The 23,674-nt window shown below is 38.9% G+C and overlaps 1 protein-coding gene across 1 annotated transcript; it reads left to right on the forward strand.

Annotated features, from left to right (window-relative positions):
- Positions 1–3,599: 3,599 nt before the first annotated feature.
- ZNF286A (zinc finger protein 286A) lies at positions 3,600–18,144 on the forward strand. Its single transcript, XM_063109844.1, has 6 exons — positions 3,600–3,658; positions 4,040–4,272; positions 5,233–5,321; positions 8,355–8,469; positions 9,615–9,707; positions 16,824–18,144. The coding sequence occupies exons 1-6, from the start codon at positions 3,600–3,602 to the stop codon at positions 18,050–18,052; spliced, it is 1,818 nt and encodes a 605-aa protein (XP_062965914.1). The 3' UTR covers positions 18,053–18,144.
- Positions 18,145–23,674: the final 5,530 nt, after the last annotated feature.

Raw genomic sequence — 23,674 nt, forward strand, 5'->3', positions numbered from 1 at the left:
GCAGGAAATCAAAACTTTTATTGAAACTAATGAAAACAATGATACATCATACCAAAACCTGTGGGATACTGCAAAAGCAGTATTGAGGGGGAAATTTATTGCATTAAAAGCTCACTTCAGAAGAATGGAAAGATGGCAAGTGAACAACCTAACACTTCACCTTAAAGAACTAGAAAAACAAGAACAATCCAATCCTAAAGTTAGCAGACGGAAAGAAATCATTAAGATCAGAGCAAAACTTAATGAAATTGAAACCCCCCAAAAAATACAAAAGATCAATGAATCAAAAAGTTGGTTTTTTGAAAAGATAAATAAAATTGACAAACCATTAGCATGGCTAACAAAAAAAAGAAGAGAGAAGACTCAAATAACAAAAATTAGAAATGAAAAAGGCGATATTACAACTGATTCATCTGAAATACAAGGAATCATTCGAGACTACTATAAACAACTATACGCCAACAAATTTGAAAATCTGGAGGAAATGGATAAATTTCTGGACACACACAATCTCCCAAAACTGAACCATGAAAACGTAGAAAATTTGAACAGACCAATAACAATAAAGGAGATTGAAGCTGTTATCAGAAGGCTCCCAACAAAGAAAAGCCCAGGACCAGATGGATTCACAGCAGAATTTTACCAAACATTCAAAGAGGAATTGACACCGATTCTTTACAAACTATTCCAAAAGATTGAAACAGACGCAAATCTCCCAAACTCATTCTATGAAGCAAACATCATCCTGATACCAAAACCAGGTAAAGATATAACCAAAAAAGAAAACTACAGGCCGATACCCTTGATGAATATAGATGCAAAAATCCTCACTAAAATACTAGCAAACAGAATACAGTAACACATACATAAAATTATTCACCACGATCAAGTGGGATTCATCCCAGGGATGCAAGGTTGGTTCAACATACGCAAATCAATAAATGTGATACACCATATCAATAAACTTAAACACAAGGACCATGTGATCATCTCTATAGATGCTGAAAAAGCATTTGATAAAATTCAGCACTCATTCATGACAAAGACCCTCTATAAGTTAGGTATAGAGGGAAAGTATCTCAGTAATTAAAGCCATATATGCCAAACCCACTGCCAATATCATCCTGAATGGGGAAAAGCTGAAAGCTTTTCCTTTAAGAACAGGAACTAGACAAGGATGCCCACTCTCACCACTCCTATTCAACATAGTGTTGGAAGTACTAGCCAGAGCAATCAGAGAAGAGAAGGAAATAAAGGGCATCCAGATTGGAAAAGATGAAGTCAAATTGTCCCTGTTTGCAGATGACATGATCCTATATATCGAACAGCCTAAAACGTCTACAAAAAAACTCTTGGAATTGATAAATGATTTCAGCACAGTAGCAGGATACAAAATCAACACACACAAATCAGTAGCATTTCTTTTCTCCAATAGTGAACATGCAGAACGAGAAATCAAGAAAGCCTGCCCATTTACAATAGCCACCAAAAAATAAAATACTTAGGAATTGAATTAACCAAGGAGGTGAAAAATCTTTATAATGAGAACTACAAACCACTGCTGAGAGAAATTAGAGAGGATACAAGAAGATGGAAAGATATCCCATGCTCTTGGATTGGAAGAATCAACATAGTGAAAATGTCCATACTACCCAAAGTGATATACAAGTTCAGTGCAATCCCCATCAAAATTCCAAAGACATTTTTCTCAGAAATGGAAAGAAGTATCCAGACATTTATATGGAATAATAAAAGACCACGCGTAGCCAAAGCAATGCTGAGCAAAAAAAAAAATAAAGCTGGAGGCATAACACTACCCGACGTTAAGCTATAATAACCAAAACAGTATGGTACTGGCATAAAAACAGATACACTGATCAATGGAATAGAATAGAGAATCCAGAAATCAACCCACACACTTACTGCCGTCTGATCTTTGACAAAGGCACCAAGCCTATTCACTTGGGAAGGGACTGCCTCTTCAGCAAATGGTGCTCGGATAACTGGATATCCATATGCAGGAGAATGAAACTAGACCCATACCTCTCACCATATACTAAAATCAACTCGAAATGGATTAAGGATTTAAATATACACCCTGAAACAATAAAACTTCTTAAAGAAAACATAGGAGAAACACTTCAGGAAATAGGATTGGACACAGACTTCATGAATACGACCCCAAAAGCACGGGCAACCAATGGAAAAATAAACAAATGGAATTATATCAAACTAAAAAGCTTCTGCACAGTAAAAGAAACAATTAACAGAGTTAAAAGACAACCAACAGAGTGGGAGAAAATATTTGCAAAATATACATCTGACAAAGGATTAATATCCAGAATATATAAGGAACTCAAACAACTGTACAAGAAAAAAACAAGCAACCCAATTTAAAAATGGGCAAAAGAGCTAAGTAGGCATTTCTCTAAGAAAGATATACAAATGGCCAACAGACATATGAAAAAATGCTCCACATCACTCAGCATTTGGGAAATGCAAATCAAAACCACACTGAGATGCCATCTCACCCCAGTTAGGATGGCTAAAATCCAAAAGACTCTGAACGATAAATGCTGGGGAGGTTGCGGAGAAAAAGGAACCCTCATACATTGTTGGTGGGACTGCAAAATGGTGCAGCCTCTATGGAAAATGGTATGGAGGTTCCTCAAACAATTGCAGATAGATGTACCATATGACCCAGCTATTCCACTGCTGGGAATATACTCAGAGGAATGGAAATCATCAAGTCGAAGGTATAACTGTTTCCCAATGTTCATTGCAGCACTCTTTACAATAGCCAAGAGTTGGAACCAGCCCAAATGTCCATCATCAGATGAGTGGATACGGAAAATGTGGTACATCTACACAATGGAATACTACTCAGCTATAAAAACGAATGAAATACTGCCATTTGCAACAACATGGATGGACCTTGAGAGAATTACATTAAGTGAAACAAGTCAGGCAGAGAAAGAGAAATACCACATGTTCTCACTTATTGGTGGGAGCTAAAAATTAATATATAAATTCACACACACACACACACACACATACAAAAAAAACTGGGGGGTGGGAGGAAGAAGATATAACAACCACAATTACTTGAAGTTGATATGACAAGCAAACAGAAAGGACATTGTTGGGGGGGAGGGAGGAGAGGGAGGAGGGAGGGAGGTTTTGGTAAGGGTCAACAATAATAAACCACAATGTATATCGACAAAATAAAATTTTTAAAAAAAATATGGATAGAATCCACATACTCTAAAACATCTTTCATCAGAGTAACCTGGGTTGAACTCAGAAGCCCTAAGCACTGTGCTGTAGGCAACAGTGCTGACAATCGCGGGCATGCACACGGACTGCAGTCCCTGCCTCTGGGGTTCCCGCGCTCTCTTGTCAGGCGGTTCAGACACATGAAATGCTGCGCGAAAGTCTCGCGAGAGGGAAAGGGCTTGCTCGTCCTCCGATTCTCGCAACCGCGCCACGCGTGTTCCCACCTCCTGGGAAACAGGCGGACGAGGCCCAGGGGCTTCTGGGAATCGTAGTTCCAGACCAGGATGAGATCGCGCAGCCCGGGGACCCGCTCATTGTTACGCATGCGCGACTCAGAGCTGGTCCGAGAAGTTCGTCGCCTTTGTCAGGCCCGGGATGGGAGGTGAGTTTCTGGCTCAGACGCCGCTCCGTCTCGGGGGCGGCCCCGGGGGGTCGTTCTGCGCCGGGTCAGGGCTGGAAAGCGCGTTTGGGAAGGGATCCTCGAGGGCAGACCGTGAGCCCCATCCCGTCACGCTGTGGCGCGAATCACTCCCCGCGGGGCCGCGGGTGCGAGCGCGGGGCGGGCGGGCGCGCGGTGCGGAGCTGGCGGCGCGGGTCTCGGGCGAGCGTCCCGAGCGCGGCAGTGTTTGTCTACGTTCCTTGGGCCTCGGTGACAGCCCCAGCGCCATCTCTTCCAGGAGCTCGGTCCCCCCAGGGACAGCTCCAAGCGGAGGGGCAGGCATCGGAGGACCCAGCCTCAGGGACGCTGTCCCCGGGTTTCCAGTCTCCAGCTCCGTAGGACCGAGGCAGGCTCCACGGTGAGGAAGAAACCCGACCTGCCCTGCCCGAGACCTTGGAGCAGAGTCCCCAGACGCAAGGCAGGAAGGACACGAAGCCTCGGGGGCTCTGACCGTTCTGCACGGAGAGGTCCGGATTGGGGTGAAAAGCAGACTCGTCAGAACAAGAAGGAGGTGGCGATCATGGAGACAGATTTGGCCGAAATGCCCGAGCAAAGAGGTGAGAGTTGCTGAAGTGTCGAAGGTGTGTGGTGGAAGGACGAAATGCTTCCTCCTGCAGGGGAAACGGTTGCCTCAGGGAAGGGGGCTCTTGGCGGGGAGGGCGCTCTGTCTCCATGCCTTGGGGGCAGATGAGCTCTTAGAGTGAGAATCGAGGATTTGGATGGGATCACCGCCCTTTCCTCTCCAGCTGTGTGCACGGTGGACCCTTGAAAGCCACCCCTAAATAGTGAGGGAAATGTTAGCTTCTGAAGCATGAGTAAAGCCTCAGTTACTTTTCCTCACACGTCCTTCCTCGCAAATGATTATCCCATCCTACACTCATATCAGTGGGGCTGAGAATTCAGCTTTTTAATTGGCAAAAATATTTTCCCACACCTGTTATCCCACTTTGGCCGCACGATGACCCTATGACTTCAATAGAATAAATGTATGTGTTTCAGGAAGAGGAAACAGACCTGGAAGTCACTGATTTCCAGTTCTACTACACCATTGTTTCTTGACCAGTGTGGTCTGTGACCTCCTTGTCAGAATTCCCCCAGGGGCGCTTGCTAGATTTCTAGATAGTACCCAGAACTCAACCAATGATAACTACTTTGGGGTCCAGCAATCTACCTTTGAAATAAGTTTGCAAGGTGATTTTTGAGAACCATTGAGCCTATATCTCTGATGTTAATTTAGTATAGAGAAATCTGGGACATTAACTGACATACTTTAAATTTTAGAGCAGAGAATGTCATGTTCCAGAAGGTGTTATGATGATAGCACCTGAATTTAAGCCCCAAGTGGCAACATTCTGGGACATTTTTCATGATCCTGGGAGGTGGTAGATTGTTTGGAGCTCTGTTCAGTCTCAGTGTTTGTAGGGAGCACATGTGTTATGGTAGAGGGATTTTTAGACATGTGTATCAGAGTAACAAGATAGGTCTAGCCCCCATCATGAATGGTTTCTTGCCCTTAGCTCTGTCTTCCCAGGATTCTCCCCTTTCTCAAGAGAAGAGCACAGAGGAGGAAGAAGTGACAGCTCTGCGCCTCACAGCCAGATCTCAGGTGAGTGTGAGTCTCTACTGATTATTGAAATTCTGTCTTGTTTCACAGAGTACAGACATACTCGCTTCTTTTTGATGTGGGGTTTCTTTGTTCACTAGAGCCCACCTAGAGAGCCGAGTTTTTAGCTCTAAGAGATTACTTGGGAGACTAGTGGACTCAGTAGAAAATGTTTCCTACTTCCTTATAGTACCTTTCTTCTCCATCTGCTACTTATTGTCCATCAACAGGCAGGTAAACAGCATTTCCCTTCAGTCTACTGCTAATTTTTAGCTTGTTAATGTGGGAAACTATTTTAAAGATAATGTGGCACATACCTCTTAAAATTTGTTTCTCTAAGGAAAACAACATGCACGTAACTTTAAGTAGGGATTTAGGAAAGCACCTTAAATGCTGAAGTGGTTATAAAAATAATAAGTTCTCTGTTCAAAGGAATGCTGAAAAAGGAAAGCCTGTGAAGTCTTAACTAAAAGAGTTAACAGTTAGAATTCAACCCTCTGAGATGATGAATGCTGAATTAATATGGGTGCAGCTTGCTTTTATATTGTTGCCGACCCCCCCAACCAAGGGCAAATATGGCAAATATTAAGAATTGTTGAATTTAAGAGGTGGTTGTATTATATGAGTGATTATTGTGTTTGTCTTTTTTTTTTTTTTTTTTTTTTTGTCTTTTTCGTGACCGGCACTCAGCCAGTGAGTGCACCGGCCAGTCCTATATAGGATCCAAACCCACGACGGGAGAGTGCGGCGACGCTCCCAGCGCCGCATTCTCCCGAGTGCACCACGGGCTCGGCCCTATTGTGTTTGTCTTTTAACTTTTGTACATTTGAAGATTTTTAAAGAAGTTGGGTAGGAAAATAAGGAGCTCTCCATGATGAATGTGGCATACTGCAACCCAAAGATTCCTCAATCCTCTTTGCTACTATAATCCAGGTGTAAAAAGTAAACATTGCACGTTGGTAGTGTTTGTAAAAGTGACTTCTCAGGGTCCTTTATGTATCTGCTAATCTTCATTGGCTTCTCAACCACCTTATGTTAGTCTTAAAGACTTTATTAGTGAAGAAGTTTTAAGTTGTAGCTGATAAAAATTCACCTTAAACTGGCTTAAGCAAAAAGACATTTGTTGATTAACGTAACTGAAAAATCGGTCTAGCTAGATAAGGGATCAAGCAGTAACATTAAAACCGAATTTCACTGACCTTTTCCTCTCTCTCCATGGGTTTTGCTCTCAAGCAGGCTTTTCTCCTAGTGCTGGCCTCTACCAAGCTTAGTCTTACATCTTCCTATGTTGAAGGCCAGACAAAAAGGGCAGTTTCTCTCTATGTCATTCCAGTAGAAGTGCTGGGATTTACTCTAACAGGGTATTAGGCCCATTCCTGGACCAGTTCCTGCCCAGATCTAAGTATAATTGTCTATTGAATATACCTGCACACACACATACAAACACACATCCACCCATGAGTCAGGGATGGAGTCAGTACTACCTGAACTACATGGACAAAGTGTCCAGGCATAGTGTCCAGAGGATAATCAGGGTACAGGTACTAGAAGAAGGATGAATGCTTTATGTATTTCAACACTTTGATATTAGATTTAAGACTGTTACGGCTGTTATCAGGGTGGATGGAACCTGTTACGGAAATTTAAAAACCCTCTCTTTGTCCTTTTTGCATTTCATTAGATTTTGTTTGATGTTAATATTATAGCTTTCTTTTTTGTTATAATTTGCTTGGACTTTTTTTTTGGTATCTTATTAGATTTTTTAAAATATTAATATTTAAATTTTTGCTCATTGTAACAAGGTGAACAGCACAGACATAAAAAAATATAAAGGTAATTACTTCCCTCCCCAAATTCAGTCCCTCAGCTCTTCCTACTAAGGGTTAACAGTTTGTCGTATGTTTTTCCATAGTTTTGTTGAGTTCGCACTGCTGTATTCAGACATGTGGTATTTCCTCCCTCCATATATTTCTTTCCATTCCTCCCCCCACATCCCCAACCTTGCAATAATATTTTGTTCCGATGGACTAGTTTAACTTGATTTGTATGCTCCACTCATTTATTTACGTTATTTTTTAAATGAAATGGAAGTGTTTAAAGCTATGCAATTTCCTTTGAGTACAGTCGTAGCCATTTGGCATCACTTTGTGTTTTATTTTCTTTTGATATTCTGATTTTTTTTTTATTTATCATCAGTTGTTGCTCTGTTCTATTTCTGTTTTGGAATTTATTGAAATTTACTTTGTTACTTTTTGCAAATACCTCATGAATGTTTAAGTAGAAGGTACCTTCTATCCAGTTACAGCATTTGGTATATATTTATTTCAGAAACCTTGGGATATTATTCCCATTCTCTGTGATTTAAAGGGGCATGTTGAGTTCTGATATGTCTATCTCCTTATACTTTTTGTATTTTTTGTCTTACAGAAATGTAATCTTATGATATTTTACACATAAACATTTATGAGTTATATCTGTACCATTAATCAAATGAATTTGTTGTTGTCATTTTCCACAATTTAATACTTTTTTCCTTGAATTGATTCCATGTTTAACTGGATTTGGTGCTCACTTTCAGTCTTTTCCTTCCATGACTTCTCCATTCACAAGTTCTGTATTACAGTTCATCTTCTGATTGGTTAGGTTGACTCACAGGGGAATTATGCAGACATGCCTTTTTTTTCTTTGCTTATATTTTGTTAACTTTGCCATACTACATTGTTGACTCATTAGTGCGTATTTTAATACCTTATTCCCCAGAAAAATTCTCGTCTCCTAATGGAAAAACCATGGTCTTAATTCTTTTGGTTCTCATATTGAATCTAACTCTGTGTATGTGTTACAGAATTGATACCCAGTAACTTTACATAGACTATTCAGAATCTGAAAACAATTAGAATATTTGTCACTTATCACTGTCACTTTCCCTGTTGAGTGTATCTCAGGCCTTTGCTCCAGAGCCAGCAGCAACTGGAAATTACCACACTCACAATATCAAGTGAAAGATGGTGAACAAAAGTATGTTTTTTGTCTTAGGAAACAGTGACATTCAAGGATGTGGCCATGGACTTTACGCCAGAGGAGTGGGGGAAGCTGGATCCTGCACAAAGGGATGTGATGCTGGAGAACTATAGGAACCTGGTCTCACTTTGTAAGAACGGATTCTCATTGTGACTCTGAAATTTACTTCCTCGTTACTTTAGTGAAAGTGAAGTAGCTTAACAAAGCCTTCACTTTTGCATTCAGGAGTCATAAAGTGTTCACTCTTTTGGACCTAGAGAAAATCTGTTTCTGCTCTAGGTTCTTTGTGAAAAGTCTGCTTGTTTTGTATCGGGATTCTTCGGATTCAAATGGTAGAAACCTAATTCACAGTAACTTGAAAGGGAAAAACAATCTTGATTTAGGGAATCAAACATATTATCAAGATTACTTATTTATTTTTAATCAATTGGCTTGGTTTTGTCCTGTATTAACCTTTATTCTTAGGATCTCCCCATGAGGCAAAGATGGCCTTTGGCAGCACTGGGGTTACATTATTCTTCCAGTTAGGATGCTAAGCAAAAAAGAAAATTCTTCTACCCTGGGAGTTTCAGCAAATAGGGTCACACGCCCATCAGTGAAACAATTGATAGAGCCAGAGAGATGAAGTACTCTGACCAGTTCTGGATCCTGTGCCCACCATTGTGTGTGTGTGTGTGCACACATGGGTGCACATACGTGCATATGTTTGTATGCAGGGTAGAAGGGACTACGTTAGCTCCTCCCAAACCTCATGTGACAAATCCCCTAAGAAAGTAACTTCTATTAACTGGAGAGGAACAGGGAAATCATTAGAAGATAAAAACTCTAGTTACCACACTCACAATTTTGTGGTGCTGCCTGGAGGTCCCAGTTTTTTCATCTTCTTTCCTAAAATAAGGACTAATCTGTAGTATCTCTCCAAAATTTCTTCACACCGTTAAGAAATTGAGAGAAATTCTTTTCATTTTTTGACAGTGAAAACATTTGTCTTTACAAACCCAGTTTAACTCCTTACCAGCCCACACTCTTGCTGCAAATACTTTAACCTCCATTTAAAGGTCCGTGCTTCTTTACTCTAGACCTTACTGTAATGTCTTGACTTCTTTGTAGATTAAGGGGCTGGTACTATACTCCATTATAGATTTTTGTGCCCATCACAAATAACTGAGTTCCTTTTCTTTCTTTCCTTTTTCCTTCTCTACCTTTCCCTTCTCCTCTCTCCCTCCCTCCCTCCCTTCCTTCTTTCCTCCTTCTCTCTCTCTTTTTGATGAACAGGGCTTCCAGTTTCCAAACCTGAGAACTGCAGTTTGGAGAATGGAAAAGAACCATTGAAGCTTGAGAGAAAAGCCCCCAAAAGCAGCTATTCAGGTGAGTCAGATAGACAGGAGTCTGCAGAAATGATAGCCCAGCAGGACAGTGAAGAAGTGTTTAAGAAAGAATATTGGAAGTGCCTATGTGCCTTTATTTTTTAAATATTTTTTTAAAAATTGTGATATACTTCAAATACATTCTGAAGTTTAGAAAATAAAATAACACTTGTGTATCTATCACCAGGATTAATAAGTACATCCTCATATTTTGCCTCATTTGCCTTTTTTCTTTTTTCCTTTTTTTTGTACTATATAATACATAAAAGCATCATAATTGTACAGTTCTATGAATTTTCACATATCGAGCACGTTCATGTAACTCATGCCCAGATCAAACAACCGTACAAGTACCTTTGTGCCCTCTCTTAGTCACCTCTCTCTTCCCAAAGGTAACCTTATCCTTACTTGTGACCCCATAAGTTAGTTTTAACTGTTCTTGACCTTTATATAAATGGAATCATACTGTGTATTCTCTTGTGTCTGGCTTCCTTCACTGAACATTAGCTGTGAGATATGTCCATGTTGTTGGATGTCCTAGTTTGTTCATTCTCATTGTTGTACGGTCTGTCATAAAGTCAGTATACCAGTTTATTAATCCATTTTCCTGAAGATGGGCATTTGTTTCCAGTTTCTGACTATATGAGTAGTGCTGCAATGCACATTCTTTTACATGTCTTTTGCTGATCATATGTATGCTTTTCTGTTGGATACATACATACAAGTAGAATTGTTGGGTCATAAGGAAGGTGTGTGTGCACTTTTGGTAGATGTTGCCAAAGAGGTTTCCAAAGCCAACGTAACAATTACTTTCCCACCAGCAGAGTATGTGAGTTGTGGTTGTTCCATATGCTTATCAACACTTAATATTGTCTGTCTGCAATTTGGCCATTCTTAGGAGTGTGATATCTTTTACTTTTTGAGAATTAAAAAATATTACAGGGCCGAGCCCGTGGCGCACTCGGGAGAGTGCGGCGCTGGGAGCGCAGCGATGCTCCCGCCGCGGGTTCGGATCCTATATAGGAATGGCCGGTGCACTCACTGGCTGAGCACCGGTCACGAAAAAGACAAAAAAAAAAAAAAAAAAAAATTACAGATTCAGTTAAAGTCCTTTCATTCTCTTTCTTTCCTAGCAGTTACCACTATATCTTGAAGTTGGTGTGAATCATTTCAGTGTTTGTGTGTGTATGTGTATGTACACACACACACATGCATATACATAGATACATAAAACTATATATATTTCATTATGTTATACCTTTTCTTCTGTAATTTAATTTTTTAAAATTTCATATTGTATTTTGATATTAGTCTGTTAGTATGTATGAATCATGTTTATTCAGTAAGTCCATTGTGTGAATAAACTGAACAGTTATTTTTCCTTTTTAGCTATGAGTGACAGAGTTGGAGGGATCATTACTGATTCCTTATGTTCATCTTGAGAGTTGGCTTAGGGTAGATAACTGGAGGAGGAATTACTGGGTCTTAAAATATCATACATTTACTTCACTAGGAACTACCAGGGTCCTGTCACCATCACCTGGCCAACAGTTGATGTTATCACAATTATTAATTTTTATCAAACTGATGGGTACAAGATGTTATTTAATTTGCATTCCTCTGAGTGGTAACCGTGAGTGAGTTTGAACATTTCACATTAATTGGCTATTCAGTAAGTTTCCTTTTTTGTGAATTACCTATTGATACCTTTTGCCTGTTTTTAAAAATTGTGCTGTTCACATCTTTCTCTTGATTTGTTGGAGCTCTTTATATATTTTAGATACTAACGCATGAACAGAGGTAATATTAGAAATCAGTGAGGAAAAATTGGTTCTTCCAATCTTTGACTTATTTTATTTTATGGTATCTTAGGCATACAGAGTTTTAAAATTTTAATATCAGATTTATTTTGTTTTATAGTTTGCTTTTTATGCATTGTCTTTCTTATCCCAGTATCAGAAAGATAATCTCTGTTTTATTCTAAAATATCCAAGTTTTGTTTTACAGGTATTTATTTTGTATATGGTATGAAATAGGGGACTGACTTTTCTGTGCTTAAAGCCAATAGTCCAGCATCATTTATCGAATCTTTTGTCACTGATTTGTAATGCCAAAGCCAGTTCTCCTACATACTTGGATCTATTTCTAGGCTCTCTGGTTTACTTACCTATATATGCCCCCATACCATACTGCTTTAATTACTGTACTTATGTATCTCATAAAGAAAGTCCTTCCTGAATATTCTTCTTCTTTTTAATCTTATTGTTCTTTTGAGTGCCAAGAGAGCTTTAAAATCTTTTCCTTTGATTTTGGGTATGTCTGTTTCTCCTTGTGGGCCTGTTAGTTTTTGTGACTTGCATGCTCACCGCCCTTCTTTTTTTTGTGGGAGATTTTGCTGTTTTCTTAGTGATCTGTAAGAGCTCTTTGTATATGAGATATTTACCCTTTGTTATGTCATAGATTTTTTTTTCTAGTTTTTGCCTTTTAGCTTTGCTGTGCTTTTTGATGTACAAATTTAATGTTTTACAATCTTCTATTTTCTGCCTTTTGAGTATGGCTTGAGAAGTCCTTCCTCACCCCAAGATTACATGAATATTTGCCTATATTTTCTAGTGTATTTTTCTTTGAATTTTTTCTTTAAATCCTTTATCCATTTGGAATTGCCTCTTACTTCTCTGGGTGTATCTTCCTAGCCTTTTTCAAACAATTGAGTGTTTGACTTGCTCAAGATTTGACTTTAATCTCCCTTCCCTTTGTATGCTTGGAGTCGTAAACTTACGTGCTTACATGGGCCAGGAGGTGGTTGACTGAGTGAAGCAGGCAGGGTGGGACCGATAAACTAGAGGAGCACACACCTCAAATGAAATGAGCCGCCATGACTCCACTGGCTCTCGCTGAAGGGCTGGCATACTTTTTACGTAAAGGGCTAGATAGTAAATAATTAGACCTAGTAAGTAACTAGGTCTCTCTGCAACTGTTCAATCTGCCATGGTAGTTTAAAAGCAGCCCTAGATAATGCATACGTGAATGGGTATGACTGTGCTCCAGTAAAACTCTGTTTAGAAAAATAGGCAGCAGGCTGTGTTTGCCAACCCCTGCTCTAACTGGTTGTTGTCATTCAGTGTGCTACCAGTTCTTTTCAAGGGAAACCCCAAATTTGGATTTCTATGTGAAATCTCCCTGTTTTTAGAAGCTGGCAACTAATACGGAAAATTTATATAAACAGTGTGGGCCAAACAACTGTCTGAGGTCAGATTTGGCCAGCTACTCATCTGTTTGCAGTCTGTACTTTATCCTTAGGTAGTCTTATCGTTCCCACAACCAATTTTCATCTATCCTGATGAGTTCCAAATTTGTATTTCCATTCTAGACCTCTCCTTGGAGCTCTCGCTCTGAACATCTCTGTAACTATTTGATGTCTCCATTTGCTCATGTCAAAGACATTTCAGTACAACTTGTTTAAAACTGAATGTTGGAAATATGCCCAAGTTCCCCTTCCCCCCACCCAGCAGGATCCTTTTCCAGTAATTGTCTTAATGATACGTACTGTTTTATCAAATTGTACATGCCAGGAATCTATGAACAGTCTTTGCATTTCCCCTTCTCTCATTTATCCAATTTATTATTATATTTACCTAATTATATTGTAAATATTTCTTCACTCTTAACATCCCTCCATATCCCTTTTCTTTGCCTGGACTACTATGATAATCTCTCTGACTCTATCTTTGCCCCTGTATACTCTGTTCTGTTCTGCTTAAAACATTTTGATGGCTTCTCATTGCCTTTAGGATAACAGCCAAAATCCTTGAGGCCTACGGAGTCTTGCAAAATCTGACTCTTACTTATTATTCCAGCCTTATTTCTCACCTACTCTCCCTCTGTCTCTTTGTTCTATCGTAGCAGTTCTCGAATGTTTTGGCATCATAGCATCTGGTGTAACTAAAAATTATTGAGAGCCCTAAAGAGCTTTTGTTTATGTAGGTTATATCTACCAATATTTAGAAATTAAATATTGTATTAGAAATTAAAACTCAGAAAAATTTTAAGCTGTTAGTTAATTCACTTAAAAATAACAATTATAAACCCATTATATGTTAACAGTATAATTTTTATGAAAAACAAACAAAAAAATGTCATTGAAAAGAATGGAATTGTTTTACACTTTTGCAAATCTCTTTAATGTATGGTTTAGTAGAAGATAGCTGTATTCTCACACATGCTTCTGAATGCACTTTGTTGTGATATATTGTTCTGGTTGAAGTGTATGAAGAAAACCCAGCATCACACAGATATACTCATATAGTTTTGGAAAAGGGAGAAGTATCTTGTAACCTTTTCAGATAAGTATGGCTATTCTTCTTTGATATGACTCCAAAATTGGACAAGTGGTAATTTCTTGAAGATTAGGTACAATGTGGAATCTGAAACCATATCCAGAAATTTGTCATACTCTGTTACATTAAAATCTATTGATCTTTTGGAAAATATTTGTTCACTAAGTTTTATAGATCTTCCAAATGTCGACACTTTGCATTGTCAATGTTTTTAAAAATCATAATTTTTGTATCACCACTGACCTTAACAGAAAAGTCATTTAAGTTTTAAGACGCTATCAAGCTGTCAGTGGTAGGTAAATGTTTTCCAAAACTTGTAATTTCTGCTTGAAAGCTCAAATTTTATCAAATACTGTCATTTGTTTTTCTTGAAATGACAAGCTCACTTTGTTCATTTCTAAGAAATAATCTGCTAAATACTTAATGTGGGCAACATAGTTTTTTTGTTAGTCATTCTTTCAAATAGAAATGTCCATGAAAAAAGTGGTTAGTTCTGCTCACTATTCAACTGATTGCAGAAGTGATTTTCTTCAAGACAACCATCATACTTCCGTGTGAACAGAATCGTCTTATGAATATTTATTTCATCAACCCAGAATATTAAAAAGTGTTGTACTCAAGGATTCAAGTTTAATGAAATTTATAATGTTTATTGCTTCTTTAGACATTTTTTAATGAAACTGGCTTTTTTGTTTTTTAACTGAGAGTTACATGGTGGGGAGGAATATAGTAATTACTAATAAGTTTAGTGTCATTGTCCTGATTTGTGCTAAGTTGTGAACAGTTTTACTACCATTACTTTTGCAACCTCAGGGAAAATGTCATGACAATGAAAAAGGCAAATAACATCTAAGTGTTATTTTTGAAAGTAGTTTTGAACTTACCAGTCTCCCAGGGGCCCATGGACCACACGTCAAAATCTCTATCTCTACCTGCCTATACCAGCCTTTTATCAATTTATGTTTTATTTATTTAACAAACACTTATGTAGCACTTGTGCTATGTCACAATTTTAAGTGCTTTATAAATATTCTCATTTAATGCTCATTAAGGTAGGTATTATTGTTATTCCATATGAAGTGGGCACTGTTATTGCCATATCATACACATAAGGAAACTGAAGTAGAGAGGTAAAATAACTGTCCAAGATCACAGAACTAGTAAGTGGCAGCACTGGGATTCAGTTTCATGTGTGCTGATTCCAGTTCATATTCTCAACCGCTGTACTTTTCTTGAATGTCCCTCTTACCTTGGGGCTTTCATACTTATCATTCCCCACACCTTTCTCACATCATAGAATATGCACCCAAGTCCAATCCACTTTCTTTCATCTCAGTGATTTACTTCCTCAGAGAATACTCTCCCTCTTATTCACCCTCATATTTTTTCATAGCATCATTTGCCTTCTATTTCTCAATACTTTGAACAGGTTCAGTTTTATATTTATTTGTGAATGTTAGATTAAATTCTCTTTCCCTCTGTGTGTGTAGGGACTATGTGTATTTTCCCCCAGTAACTAGCACAGAGCCTAGTACATGGTAGATATTCAGTAGATATTTGTTAAATAAAATAGATAAGTAGATGAGTAGATGAATGAATAGAACTTATTTGGGTGTATGAAATGAGGGACAAGTCTAACTTAATTTTCTTTTAAATTTGTAATCATTGTTATGGCACCATTTGTTAGAAAAACAAATCTATCTTTTGTTTAACAACTGAAGTATCATCTTTATATTATCCTTAATTCTTATATATACCTGAGTTTATTTTTGAACTTTTCTGTTTCACTGATCTGTTTCTTCCTTTGAACCATGGTGTTTAAATTATTTTATCTTTACAAAGTAGTTTCATATTGGATATAAAAATTCCAATATACTTCTATTAGATATATTTAAAGAGGTTTACCTCCCATCCCTGTCCTCTTTCTTCTGTTTTGATATTTTCCCTATAGGTAACATTTTTATTAGTCTTTTGTTTATCCTTCCTTGGTATTTGAAAATATAACCAAATAGTATATATATTTGTATCCTCGTCCTTTTTTCCTACACAAAAAGTAGCAGGGTATGCATGCTCGTTTACACGTTGCTTTTTAAATTTTTCTCAGTATATTCTGGAGATCACATCATAGCAATATAGAGATCTTTCTCATTTTTTAAAAAGTTGTATAGTACTTCATTATATGTATACCCTATAGTTTATTCAGTCATTTTTCATTTTGCAGTGAATAGCCTTGTGCATATATCATTTCATATCTTTGCCATTACATATGAGAGATCACAGATTTTTGATCAGGGACATATTATAAAAGCATTGTTAGATTAAACTGGCAGTGGGATATACATTTGAACATGAGTAGGATTGGAAGACAGGAAACTTAGAAGTCATAACTGTACTCTACACTAACTAAGATGATAACTGCCTGAATATTTATTATAGCAGTAGGTATTCTGTAAAAAGTTGTTTCTCTCCATGCTGATCTACTGTACTCATTGCCTGCTCATTCACTGATATATTGCTTTATCTGCATCCCTCCTTCTCCTATATTTCTGGTCATCTTCCTCCTCTTATGGCTGTACTGGATGGGTGTATTCATTTTCTCTGCATATTCTAACCATTTGTTTCCCTCCATTTGCTTCTCTTTGCAAATCATCTTTTGAGTCAAATCCACTTATTTCTTGATGGCATGCTTTCATCTTTATTAACTCTTACCTATTACAGTACTGCCTTTTTGTTGAGCACAGAAACAAAGGAAATTTGCATTTCAAATCAATGTCTTTCAGACATGGAGACAAGACCTGAGAGCAAGGATTCAACTTCAGTGCAAGATTTTTCCAAAGAATCATGCCAGGTTGCAATAATAGACAGAATAACAAGGAGTAGTGTCTATGACTCCAACTTGGAAACAGCTCTTGAATGTGAAAATTGGTTAGAAAATCAGCAAGGAAATCAGGAGAAACACTTCAGAGAAATATTTACCCATGTGAATTCACTCCCTGAGAAAAGAGATCATGAGCGTGATGTATGTTGGAAAAACTTCAGCCAGAAGTCTGTCCTTATTGCTCAAGACAGAGTTCCCAAAGGATCCTATACCTTTCATACACTTGAGAAAAGGTTGAAACAGAAATCAAACGTAATGAAAAAGCAGAGAACCTATAAGGAGAAAAAGCCTCATAAATGTAATGATTGTGGTGAACTCTTCACTTACCATTCAGTTCTTATTCGACACCAGAGAGTCCATACTGGAGAGAAACCCTATACCTGCAATGAATGTGGTAAATCTTTTAGCCACAAAGCTAATTTAACTAAACATCAGAGAACTCATACTAGAATTCTCTTTGAGTGCAGTGAGTGCAAGAAAACCTTCACAGAAAGCTCATCTCTTGCAGTACATCAGCGAATTCACATTGGAGAGAGACCTTATGAATGCAATGAATGTGGGAAAGGTTTTAATCGAAGTACACATCTTGTGCAGCATCAGTTGATTCATACTGGAGTGAAGCCTTATGAATGTAATGAATGTGATAAAGCTTTCCTTCATTCATCAGCACTAATTAAACATCAAAGAACTCATACTGGAGAGAAACCCTATAAATGTCAAGAATGTGGGAAAGCCTTTAGCCATTGCTCATCCCTTACTAAGCATCAGAGAGTTCATACTGGAGAAAAGCCATATGAATGTAGTGAATGTGGAAAAACATTTAGTCAAAGCACACATCTTGTTCAGCATCAGAGAATTCATACTGGAGAGAAACCTTATGAGTGTAATGAATGTGGGAAAACCTTTAGCCGGAGCTCAAATTTTGCTAAACATCAGAGAATTCATATCGGAAAGAAACCTTACAAATGTAGTGAATGTGGAAAAGCCTTCATTCATTCATCAGCTCTTATTCAACACCAGAGAACTCATACTGGAGAGAAACCCTTTAGATGTAATGAATGTGGGAAAAGCTTTAAGTGCAGTTCATCCCTCATCAGACATCAAAGAATTCACACTGAAGAGCAACCCTGAAAAATTACTGAATGTGAAGAAATGTAAGTTGGCTTTATCACTGTGTTAAATACCTGAGTATTTAGGTGGCAGACCCTTAATATGCACTTGACAACCAATTCTTTATGCTTCTAATTACACTTGCTACATTCTTTTGAGCTGTAGGTAGTATGTTTCTTATCTCCATTGATTTGATCCCCAACCTCCCAAATACCCATTTGTGGAAATTCAAGAAATCCTTGAGAGTGGGAAGCAGTATGAACATTATGAAATCTAATTTCCCCAACTCTTGGTCATATCAGAGCCCTTTTGTAGCCTCTCAGTTTGTAAGGAAATTCTTATTTGATAGGTTAGGCTGAGGGTTTACATCCTTTCCATCAGGAAGATACAGGGTGGTTCTTGTTACTCTTTGAATCCAAAGTAGATATTCAGATATACAGATGGTGTCACTTCTCCAGAGAGTATCATTTCTTTTATATTATCCATAAAAACTAAAAAGGCTAAGTGTTGAAAGTTGCTTAGGACTTTTTCCCTGTCCCTGAAGGCTGCTGTTTAATTTGATGAACGTAACTAGAATGTATTTACAGCAGGTTTTAAGTTATGTTCATGTGGATTATGTTGTTCATAGATTTAAGTAATTGGTATCCCACTTCTGTGGAGATCTTCCTTGAATTTTTATTCCCTGGAAGTTACCCTAAAGTAGAGAGTTGTTGACCAAGTCCCTGTTTTCTTGTCCTTTGCATTGAATGCATCCTTGTTTCTCTAATCAAAGTATCAGGGAGACTTCATTCCTCTACAGTATTCAGCTTTTTGTAAACTATGCTTTGTCACTTTGAGAAAAAGCCCCATTGATATTGTGGGTCTGAAAAGTTGATGGGCTCAATGTGTTGTTGTATTTAGGATCCCAGGCAAGAAGAACTGAAGCAACTTAGGCACCAGGGCATACCTTCCTGTCAGGCATGAAAAACAGCTCATAGGATAGTCCTCAAGTGGCTCCCTTGAGGATAAGCAGCTTCCCTTCATGAAGAAGTTGCCATTTCTCTGGCCTTCATGTTTACCCACATTGTTTTTGTTGTTCTTCTATATATGTTGGTTGGCCTTTATCCCAGAGCCCTAAAGAAGATAGACAGTGCGTGAAAACAGTGATATTTTAGCATGATTTCCTTGGGTGACCAAAGACCAGTGGTAGGATTGGAAAAGTTTAAGTAGGTATTTAGTAAAACATTATACAAATGTCAGATTTTTATTGTTACTCTTGTACATATTACATGTTGTATGAAAAGAAAGCTATAGAAAATTATACACAAAAAAATAATTAACCACAGATTTTTTCTTTTTTCTCTTCTGAATCCTCTCATTCATGACCATCTAGCAACCAGTCCATATTTCTGCCACTTCCACATTATCCTCTTATAATTCTCTCTCAGTAGACCTTAATTTTATGACTGAGGAAAATTAGGGGAATAGAATTTAAAGAAGTGGTGGTAGTGGAGAACACAATCATTAAGGATGAACAGAGTATAAATCCTGTAATGATGGAAATTATAGGAAATAAGAGTGAAAGGATTTTTCACAAAGAGATTTTAGAATGAGCAAAAAAACACATTGAAGGGGGTTGAGGTGGGTGGGAAGGCTTAGGGTATGAGAGGTCAGGGTAGGATAATGGCTGGTTCAAAATACAGGAAAAGGAACTCAACTCTTTCGTCACCTTAATATTCAGCATTAATGATTTAGGGCAGAAATTAACAAACTATGGCCTGGACTCATGAACCAAGTCTGGCCTACCACCTGTTTCTGTAAATAATATTTTATTGAAACTCAGCCACATTCATTTACATGTTGTCTTTGGATGCTTTTGCATGTGATGGCAAAGTAGAGTAGCTGCAGCAGAGACTGTCTTCAAGCTGATGTAACAAAATACCATAAACTGGAAAGCTTATAAGCAGCAAAGATATATTTCTCACAGTTCTAGAGGCTGGAAAGTCTAAGATCAAGGTCTGGTGAGGGCCTGCTTCATGGTTCAGAGAAGGCACCTTATCACTGTCCTCAAATGGTATAAGGGGTGAACTCCAGTCTCTTCAGCCCCTTATAAGGGCCTGAATCCCATTCATCAGGGCTCTACCCTCATGACCTAATCACCTCCCTAAGGCCCCACCTTCTAGTGTCATCACATAGGTGATTAATTTTCACCATATGAATTTTGGAGGGACATATTCAGGTTACAGCAGATTGTATGTTGCACAGAGCCTAAAATATTTCCTATTTGCATTTGTCTCTACAGAAATGTTTGCTTTTCCTTGTGCTAGATTATTCATGCCATGTTGAGAGGTGGGGTATAGGGATTAAACCAGTTAGAAGTCAGGTGGAATGGAAAAGTTGTAATGATGGTGAACTTATCCTTCACTAGGGACTAAAGCTATTATAGTTACCTTCATAGGACACACTGGTAAGCACAGAAAGGCTGATAAACCCCCAGTGGTACTACTCAGTAATTTAGTAGTCCTGCCACTCTATTTTTAATGTTACAGAATTGTGTGTGTGTGAGAGAGAGAGAGAATTGACATGGGGAAAATAAAAGAGAGGGGAAACGATGCATCAAAATACTCCTAACCCTAGGATGTTACTGTATGTTGTTGAAGAATTGAAGTTATTAAAACTTTCAATATGTCAAATGCTTGAGTGAAAAGAAATCCATCTGGTGCCAAAATTTGAGTAATGAAATAAGGCCAACTATGGGTTATCAAAGTTGAGTTTGAATTCTGCCTTCTCCACTTAGCAATTATGTGACCTTGAAGAGCCATTTACTCTCTCTGAGTCTCAGGTTTTTTATCTGTAAAATGGGAATAAATCATCCCTTTCTCATAAGATTCTCATGAGGATTAAATAGGACAGTGTATGTAGAGGACCTAGCACACAGTAAATAGCTATAGAGAGCCCCCTTGCTCCCCCCTTCCTTATTTTCTCTCACTCTCTGGAAAAATAGAATTAAAATATAATACAAATCTTTACAGGAACTTTTTGAATGCCCCTCTTATGTACGTGTGTGTGTATTTTATATATATATAAAATAAACTGGCTAAGCATCAGTCAATAGAAGTTGAGTGAGTGTATCTTCCACACCTTTTGTTTACTGATTAAGAGCTGTAACCCTCCTATTCTCTGGCTTATCATAGTGATGGGGCTTCACTTCTTTCTGTTCTTGCTTCCATCTGGTATGTTTCCTACACAGTCTCCTTGAGGCCTCCTGGAACCTGCTTTATTTCCTTCTGAGTATCACTTAACCAGGAGCTATCTGATGGTTCCAGAGATTCAAGTTTGCAACCAAATTGCAGTTTAGTGTTAAGGGACTTGTTCCACAGCTCTGCTGGGCACAGCCCAGAGAAAAAGGAGCCTGCAGCTTTTCCAGGCCAGTGTTGCACATTGCCAGTGGCCCTACAGTTCTGGGGTCCTGACGGCAGCCCTGCTTCCTTGGCTCTACTAGACATCTCCCTGGTGGAGGCTCTCTGTGGTGGCTCTCACCCCACATTTCTGCTCAGAATTGCTCTAGTAGATGGCCTTTGTGGGGGCTCCACCCCTGTGGCCTAGGCCCCCAGCCTTTTCTATGTATCCTCTGAAATCTGGGTGGAGACTGCGACACCTCCACTGCTCTTATGTTCTGCCAGCCTGCAGACTTAACATGATGTGGATGCCAACAAGGTTTCCGGCTCATGCTCTCCAGAGCTGCTATACAAACCATACTTGGGGCCACTTGAGGCAGGGCTGCTCCAGCCAGAGCAGCTGGGATACAGGGAGTAGGTTCCCGAGGGCAGCAGTGCTCTAGGTCTGTCCTCCAGAACAACTTGGTCCCCCTAGGCCTCTGGGTCTGTGATGGGAGGGGCAGCCTTCCAACAGGGCTTTTCTCCTGTTGTCTTGACTTTTTTAGCACCTGGCTACCTCATCACCAAGCTAATGTCTTTAGCAACCAATCTATGTGCTGCACCCTTGCGTTTTTGTTCTGAAAGGGCTCTCTCATTCTTTACCACATGAACAGGCTGTATATTTTCCAAATCTTTATGCTGTGCTCCCCTTTTAAATTCTGGATTTACATCATGCTTTTTCTGCCATACCTCAGTACAGGCTGTTGCAAGTGTCCATGCAGAATCCTTAGTGCTTTTCCAATAAATTTGCTTGGAAATTTATTCCACCAAACATTCCAGTTCACAATTCTTAAGTTCCACTTTCCACAAAGTTCTAGGGCATGGACACAATGCAGCCAAGTTCCTTGCTATGGTGTAGCAAGGGTGATCTTTTGTCCAATTCCCAATAAGTTCCTTATTTCTGAGACCTCATCATCAGCATGGCCTTTACTGCCCACATTTCTACCAGCATTCTGGTTGCAACCATTTAACCAATCTCTGTAATGTTCCAAACTTTCCCTCATCTTTTTGTCATCTTCTGAGTCCTCTAAACTCCTCCTTCCTTTGCCCATTACCCAGTTCCAAAGCCATTTCCACATTTTCAGGTAGCTATAGCAGCAGCCCATTCCTCAATACCAATTTGTTGCATTAGTCCATTTCGTGTTGCTATAAAAGAATACCTGAGACTGGGTAATTTATAAAGAATGCAGGTTTATTTGGCTTACGGTTTTGGGATAAGTGCATCTGATGCAGGCTTCAGGTTGCTTCTACTCATGGTGGAAAGTGGCAAGAATGCGGCAGGTGGAAGCAAATCACATGGTGAAAGGAAGTGAGAGAGAGAGGGGAAGTGCCAGGGTCTTTTAAACAACCAGGTCTTGTAGGAACTAATAGAGAACTCATTCACTACTCCCTACCCTAGGGAGAGCATTAATCCGTTTGAGAGGTATCTGTCCCCCAGGACTCAAAACGGCTGCCAGCACTGCCACATTGGGGATCAGATTTCCACATGTTTTAGGGGAACAATAACATCCAAACTCTTATCATTGATTAAACAGTTACCATCTCAAATATTGCTTTTGCCATACTGGAAGAAAAGGAGGGAGCTACAGGGTCTTGCACTGACATACTTCACTTCCCTTCACAATTATATTCTCTAAAATAGGTCAGTGCCCCCATCCAACCTTTCCTGGTAAGCTCTCTCCTGTGCAGCTCTCTGCAGAAGAAGAGGCTCACTCTCCCACTCTCCACACACTGCAGGATTAGTAAATTCATAGAAGATGGCATCCTTACCTTTTTAAAACCATCATCATCAATCCTCGTGTACAAATACCTTTTCTGAGGCTAATGCCTGTGACTCTACCACTTCTTCCCCCTCTGTTAACATTTACTGACTCCCTGCTCACTTATACATATATTCATTGAGATGTTGGGCATCCTGTCTTTTGGCATTCCCTCAGTATCCTTCTGAGTGATGTCAGAGGCCATATGTATGACATCCCTAGTATCCGGACCACACAATTATGAGGATGTTTCAAAAAGTTGATGGAAAAATACAATTAAATGATAATATGAATATTTCCAAGAACCTCTTGATGTACTCATATTTGAACTCTTCAGTTTTAATGATCAGTTGTTTTCATTCCAACACTTTGCTCCCATGGCCATTCCCTGTCTATGCCCAGAATTGTTTAGCAAGTACTTTTGAGGAACTACTATGTGCCAGGCACTATATGCTAGGTGCCAGGGA

The sequence above is a fragment of the Cynocephalus volans genome, chromosome 10 (assembly GCF_027409185.1).
Source record: "Cynocephalus volans isolate mCynVol1 chromosome 10, mCynVol1.pri, whole genome shotgun sequence".
Taxonomy (NCBI): domain Eukaryota; kingdom Metazoa; phylum Chordata; class Mammalia; order Dermoptera; family Cynocephalidae; genus Cynocephalus; species Cynocephalus volans.